General features: G+C 43.4%; 1 protein-coding gene across 1 annotated transcript in view; it reads left to right on the top strand.

The window, feature by feature from the left end:
* Positions 1–810: 810 nt before the first annotated feature.
* LOC147880028 (uncharacterized) overlaps positions 811–7,768 on the top strand; it is a 66,907-nt gene continuing 59,949 nt past the window's right edge. The window contains exons 1-2 of the mRNA XM_087371643.1: positions 811–1,152; positions 1,422–1,542. Coding sequence (XP_087227769.1) covers positions 1,045–1,152; positions 1,422–1,542 — 229 coding nt within the window. The 5' untranslated portion in view covers positions 811–1,044. The remainder of the gene's footprint in view (positions 1,153–1,421; positions 1,543–7,768) is intronic.

Here is a 7,768-nt window from a genome sequence, read left to right as displayed (position 1 = left end):
GTCACTCATTGCTCATCCTCTTGTGAGGCTCACACCGGGAGTTCAAATGTTTGATCCTTGCAATAGATTCTTGTAAGGACTCATTGTCCTTTTGCTTTATCTCATACGGTTGGTTAATAGGGCTTCATCTGGGACCGGTGGGCGAACCCCACTATAAATGATTTTCCTGAGCTATTTCCAATTGATTTTCTTTTCACCACTCAGAGCGCAGTTGATTTTCTAAGCGTTTCTTAGTTGATTTTCTCTTTAGCACTCAGAGCCCTATATCATTGGCCTACCTTACCATTGAGGATCAATCCGAATGCATTGACCTTATCCAAGTCACCTATAAAGCTCTCACAAATTTGCTCAAACCTCTCTACATGGGACACTGGATCTCCCTCTCCAAGGAAATCAAACATCTCACATACACACTCATACATCTCCACACCACACACATATATAAACACTTATTATTTGATCGAATAATCATGCAATGGATTTTGTCCCCATAACATGCAATGTGTTGAAAGATTTTGTTATGGGTTGAAAGATTTACATAGAGTGGATTCTGTCCCCATAACATGCAATGTGTTGAAAGATTTTGTTATGGGTTGAAAGATTTCATTATGGTAGTATGCTCTAATAGAGGCACTTGCCGTCAAACATTTGTTAGCACTGCCTTCAGGCAGCGCTTTAGGTATACTTTTGTTAAAAAAGTGTCCCACACACTTTGTTGCCATGTGGCCCCTTCTATTTTGGTTATTTCTCTCTCCCACACACACTCACTCACACCCACTCCCTTTTTTAAAGAACTCACTCTCTCTCTCTCTCTCTCTCTTTCTCTCTCTCACACACACACACACACACTCGGAGTTTGCAAATCATTCGAACTTTCCCATAGAGTGCTTCCATCACATGTATTGCAAATTAATCATTTATTCATCTTCACAATTGTTTTCCTTGGAAAGAACCAACTTGAAGGGAGTGCTCACAAGTACTTGTACTCACTTGTTCTTAAAGTTCTTGTAATCTGCTTCTGCTAAGGATTGGAAGAGCTTCAACATGAGAGAAGCATGGTATGGACCGCTCGTGCAGCTAGGAGATGCTGGTGCTCATGTCGATTGCCATGTACAGCTGGTCGTCTTTATTCTTCAGCGCCACCCACCAGAGGCAAAATCCTTTACTAATTGCTCTTATCGGATTTGAGCTTTTCGATGTATTACGAGCTTTGTACGCAGTAGTACACTACTGCATTGCATCTGGATAAGATATACTTATCTCTCTTTGGAAGACTATTGGTTACCTGCAACATATTCGGACAATGACCCCGGATTGTTAATAAAATATTAGTATCTCTTAATCACTGTTCAAAACGCATAGTACTTTTCTCTTAGTTGACGTAATATCATAGCTGGAAATTGATCTTGTGTTGTATGCAGAAAGTGACAACTTTGAAAGGGACTGAAGTTATGAAGAGCATTCTATATGTGGGTGACAACAGTTGCATGAACCTCAAAGTGTCGCTATGGAAGGATAATGCCTGCCATGAAGTTTCTGCTGGTGACATCATCTTTTTGCAAAGTACAATCTCTTGTTAAGATGCGTGTTCAATTTCCTGAAGAATCACGTCATTCCTTTATTATGGTTATATTCCTCTTAGGTGCTACAACTTTGTTTCAGTCATGCACGTCATTCTCCTACAGAATGCGAGAAAGGGCTGCCAAAATGGAAGTATGTCTAAAAGATTATTGGTTGATTGCCTAAAGTATCAGAGAATGACAACCCTAAGGCTACATTGCTAAATCAAACACTCTCCAGACTCGCAACAAACAACTGAACAGACAAGCTCAGATCTGTCCAAATGCAGCAGAAAGTACAGCAAGCATGATCCTCAGTCACACACCACCAAACGTGGGCTGACGGTACATTTGACTATCATAACTATCACCGAAAGTGGTGATCCAAGGTCTCAGCCAAGGGGCTGGAAAATTTAAGGCAAAACCGTTACTGCTGTTCCCTCTCCTTTTCCTGCATGCCTGTAGAGGTTTGGAAGAGGCAGCAAAAGCATGCTTATGGATCTAGCTTTTGTCCTGTTTCCTGCATGCCTGTAGAGGTTTGGAAGAGGCAGCAAAAGCATGCTTATGGATCTAGCTTTTGTCCTGACACATGCAACTCTATTTCATCCCTATGCTTCTTCAAAGCACTGATTGAAAGGACATTCTTGCAAGGTCTGGAACGTAAATGATGTCGGAGTGTATATTTTTGCACCTTAGTTGGTCGTGTTTGCTTGAAGCTCTCATCTTCACCATCGTAAAGCTTCTTTGCTACTTCTTGAAATAGCATGGGGCCCATCTTCTTTAAAAGGATAGGCCTGAATAACTCTGTTAGAAAACAGAGGTGGAGGTTGCTTGCTACAGCCATCGCTCCCCACAGTCCCACCACAAACTGAATAAGAAGAATTGTTGGCACATGTCACCCTTTTTCCAACGGGTGGTGAATGCAGAGAGGCAAAAAGACACTTCCTGGAAGTGATGTGCTTGGAGGCACCACTATCAAAATACCATGTGTTCAGTGTCTCATTGACATTGGAAGCGGATGCATCCTCTGAAGGGTCATAGCTGCAAGTCAAGAAAGCATAAGAGTCATCCTCAAATGTGCTGTCGTATTCGGAGCAGCCACCTGAAAATCAGAAATGCAAGTTAAAAAGGCGTAGTCTTCTTCCACTAAGTTGATTGAAGCATCACCACCATCATGTGCATTAGGAGCTGAATCTGAGACAGCCATGCTTGAATTTTTTTCCTTTTCCTTTGCAATTCTTTTCTTGCCTTCTCCTATGTAGTGACCCGCTTCTTGCAACAATGACAAATGCCCTTTTTCTTAGGCTTCTCTACATCACTCTTAGCCTTGTGAGAAGGCTGTCCAGAATCAGCTTTATGATGATGTGTAGGCTGATTTGCATGCTGCTTATGCTGCCCCTTTCCTTTGAGCTTGAATTTCGAAAGCATGGCATGCTCACCAGCGTGTGAAGCCATGTTCTTCCTGGTTTGCTCTTCTTGCAACAGAAGTCCTATCAGCTTGTGAAAAGTGAGAGCGTTGCCACCCCCCCTCAATGACAAATTTAGCGAGGGGTGAAATCCGAGATATGACTTAGGAAGAGAATTCAAAGTAGTGGTTATCATCTCTGAATCAGGAATAATCTCATCTATATTCAACAATTTCTCTCTCAAGTCCTGAAGCTTGATTAGGTGATTAGACATTGAGTCACCCCTCATCCATATGAGTATGTGATAACTCTCTTCAAGAAAGAGACCCTGGCATCATTGTGGGCTGCAAACATACTCTCCAAAATATCCCATGTTGCCTTTGAGGTCTTGCATGACCGAATGTGCGGGATAATAAATCTTTTGACAAAAAGAGAGATTACTGAAAGTTGTGCATCACGTGAATCCCACCTTTTCTGTTCCTGTGTGGGAGGCACAACTGCAGTAGCCAGTGTACCTAGCACTTGTCCTGCACCCTGAGCTTGTCCTTTATCTTTTCCTCCTCCTTGTGGGGAGGAGGGGCAGGTGTCACATTTTTTCGGTCGTGTGTCATCCCCATTCACATAGTCCCATAAGTTTTTGGCAACTAATAGATTGTGAACCATAAAACTCCATAAGGAGTAGTTGGTTCCATCCAACTTATCCTCTTGTGTGAGGACGCCAAACACTTCATTGGGATTGTTTGAGCCAAAAATGCCAAAGAAAACATAATGCAGCAAATTTGACAAGAAATATCCCTTCCTAGAATTTCAGATGCACAACCCAATCTACAAAAAATGTCCACAATGACAGCTTGCTTTTACTGCCAATCTGTATTTCCTTCATTTGGTATCAGAGCAAGGTCAGCTCCTGGCTCCCGGACTAGCTCCCGCGCCGTACATCCCGACGCTGTCTCCGTCTATATAACTGTACGGTTTCATACCGTACAACTCCCGTCGCCATCCGTACAGCTTTCATCGTCCGTGCATTTTGCAATCGTCTAACAACACGCTTGTCACCAACAGCATGGACGTTGAATCCGTTCGTCCGTACAAGTGCGCCGAATAGCTTGCGATGTACTTGTCCATACAAGCGTACGGTTCTGTACCATACAGCCGTACAGTCTGTATTGTATGGACTATCTTACCACGTTCAGCTACCGCGTGCCTCGACCTCCGTAACTGCAGCTATCCCGTTCAGTTCCGTGCGTGCACTTAGGTGCTCTCGGTTTTCGTGCCATTTGCAAGTGACCTTTGCAGGTAACATTTATAGGTGACAGTTGCAGATTGCATTTGGGGCTTTTGGTTTTGCTTGCAATTTTTTCATAGAAATTTGGGGCTTTTGCAAACAATTGTAAAATTTCGGACTTTCAGTCAATTTGCCCTCTTTCAGTTGCAATTTCTCTTAAGAATTCGGGGCTTTTGGCATTCGGATGCAATTTTGGTGTGAACAAGCTTTTTGGCATCTTTGCATGAAGTTTTGGACTCAGATTGAGTGACATTGTAGACAATTGCCATTTTTGCAGTGTTATTTTGGCACATTTTGGGCTTTGAGTGAGAGTGTACAACTTACAAAGGAGAGAAGGTTACGCAGCCCCAATTCACTAAGCCTTCGCAAGGCTTTCAAGCATATAACACCATCACATAAGTGCACTTAACCCGTAGGCTCAACCCAAAGGCATTCTCTTTTCCGAGTGCAATTCCATTGGCTGTCCAGATGCAATCACACTGCACCCCGGCTGCACTCTCTTTGAGTGGTTTCCAGATGGCATTCACAAAGCTTTTCAAAGCTCCAAAATAAAATCAGCAAAGTACCCAACCAAAGAATGACTCATGTAGCTCTGCCTGGGCACCTGCGAGCCAAGAAAGAGGCGGCACACGAGGCCAACCAATAGCTTATGGCAAAAAGAAATTGTAGTAGCAAATTCACAACTCACCAAGCCCTGAAAACTCGAACCAAGTCCTCAATCGCCAAGAGGACATAGTAGCCAATGCCCAATTGCATTCTCAGCCAAAGAGGAGTGCAAAGGCATGAAGAAAGAGCATTTACAAGAGCCGACCAGCAAGAATTCCACTGAAAAATGCGAAAAGAAGCACTTCTGTCGCGAAGAAGTGGGAGTTCTTGGGCTCAAAAGAAGCGTGCTTCAGAGAGGAATGCATTGAGAAGGTTTTGGAGAAGTTTCATCGCCGGAAAGTCCTCCAAAACTGAGAAAAACCAGTCAACCAGCGCGTGGGACCACTCGAAATTCAACAGAAAGATGTAGCTTTGCAAGAGGAGAGGCCCAGGAGGCGGTAGAAGAAAAAAGGTCTAGAAAAAGCCACTTTTGCAAATTCGACCAGCAAAAGAAGTGCTCAGCTCTGCCCGTTCTACCAAACGCACGGAGGGAAAAGCATATCACTACGAAGGGGAGGCAGAGGGGAAGCCATCGGGCCAAACGGAAGTCGAGGAATCCAAACGGGTGAGGAGTTATGAAGAAAAACGGAATTCAGCTGAAGGAGGCTGAAAAACCAGTCCAAAATCTCAACAAAGGGAGAAGATGAGAGAGAAAACCACACATGAGAAGTTTAGAAGGCCCAGGAAGGTCCAGGAATGGCAAAGGAGCATGTAGAAGGCACTAGAGCCACCTGGAACTCTAGGGGGGCCACTGAAGGTACATGGCCCTCTAGGGGGCCCATTAAAAATGCCACATCATCATTTCCCAACAACCACTCTTTTAATTCCTTGGAATGCCTTTGGGCCTAGGGATTAATTACGCTTATGTGCTAGGCACCATGCCGCGTTTAATTACACATTATTAAGCCCACGCTTGGACTTTTAAAACCAAAGTTGTCACGGTCTTGTAGTACATTAAAGTACCTAGAATTTCACGCCCCCGTGACATACTCCTCTCTTGAAACAACAAACCACAGTTTGCTGCCCCAAAACACAGGAGCGAGCATGAAATATAACATAAAAGAGTATACAAGAAAGCCGCAGCTATAGTATACAGAGACAGTGAAAATATGGCTAGGAGAGGCATGCATCCATCCATATATACTGCTCAAAATCTATGTGATTCTCGACGATCAATAGTCAAGATGCATCAATATCATGAAGTCTCACAGCAGAAATACTGTCAGCTCAGTATCTCGGATGAAACATACAGTGTCATCAAGCGACCTCATGAAATCACAGTGAGCCCGTCTGTACTGAGGGAGTGGAGGTGCTACCCCCCTCTCGAACATCAGGTAATGCTCCAGACGCTCGCTCTGCTGAACTACCTGTAGGAGCCCGGACCGTAGTCGGCTCTAATTGGAAAGCATCAAGGTAAAGCTGCAATATCCGAGGTGAATCTGCCAGTTCACCTTCCTCCATCCATTTCGCATCAAGTGATGGGTAATTTTGAAATTTTACCAAGTAGCGACGGATAACTTTACCCTTGAGCTTTCTATCTCTGTGTGCCAGAATCTGCTCTGGGACCAGAAGTTCATCCTGTTCTTCCACTTCAGGCTGCACCTCATCAGGTACATCCTCGGGAATATCTCCATGATATTGCTTCAATAAACTCACATGAAAGGCATTATGTATCTTCCAATGCGGAGGCAACTTCAGCCTGTAAGCTACCTCGTTTATCTTTTCAGAAACCTGGAAAGGACCATAGTAACGCATGTTCAGCTTTGTGTACAACCTTTCCTTGCCTTTCTTATTTTTCAGCCTTGCCTTCTGAAAACGCAGCAAAACCCAATCACCTTCTGTGAATACCAATTCCCTGCGGTGCTTATCTGCTGCTCTTTTCTGCTTGTCTTGACTTCTTTGCAAGGCATATTTGATCTTCTTGTAAGCCTCTTCAAGGCTTTCCACAAAACGATCAGCTTCGAAGATTTTCTCTTTTGTATGCAAAATGGGAGGTATCTTCCTGGCACCTTCCACTATTTCAAAAGGTGCTTTACCTGTGGATGTGTGCACCGTATTATTGTAAGCATATTCCAGCAAAGGCAAATAATGCTCCCATTTGCTTTTGTGGTCTGAGACATAGCATTTAAACATATCCAAGATGGTAGAGTTTTCCTGCTCCGATTGTCCATCAGACTGAGGGTGAAAAGATGACGAAAAATTCAGCATAGTGCCCATATTTTCAAACAGTCCTCTCCAAAAGAGGCTGGTCATCCTCGGATCTCTATCACTGATTATGGATTCAGGCATCCCATGATACTTGAAGACATGTTGCAAAAACAATTTGGCCATTTGATCTGCTGTAATTTTCTTTCTTACTGGCACAAAGTGGGCTTGTTTGCTAAACCTGCAAATTATTGTCCACAATCCATCATGTCCAGTAGGAGTACATGGAAGATCAAACACAAAATCCATAGCTATGCTTTGCCATGGTCTATCCGGAATTGGCAAAGGGTGTAACAACCCAGGTGCCTTCTGCCTGCTGTCAAACTTTACTTTCTGACAAACCATGCATGTTCTCACATATTCTTCCACATCTTTCCTCAAAGATGGCCAATAAAAGTATTGCTCCACTGCTGTAATTGTTGCTGTAATTCCCCTATGTCCTGCATATGGAGGAGCATGACTTTCCATTATGACTTTCTGTCGCATTTGATCAGTGACACAGAGTCGTCCATGCATCAAAATGAAACCCTCTTTCAACATATAGTGATCATGCCTTTGACCATCAGAAAGCTGTTCATAAATAGTTGAAAAATCAGCATCATTAACATACTGATCTTTCATCACATCTAACACATTGTTATAAGCAATGCTCACTGCTGAAACACTGG

Source organism: Dipteris shenzhenensis, chromosome 33 (assembly GCF_047967505.1).
Source record: "Dipteris shenzhenensis isolate YYH24624 ecotype China chromosome 33, Dip_SZ_1.0, whole genome shotgun sequence".
Taxonomy (NCBI): Eukaryota; Viridiplantae; Streptophyta; class Polypodiopsida; order Gleicheniales; family Dipteridaceae; genus Dipteris; species Dipteris shenzhenensis.
Note: the sequence above shows the minus strand (reverse complement) of the source record. Positions and strands in the feature narration are given on the sequence as shown.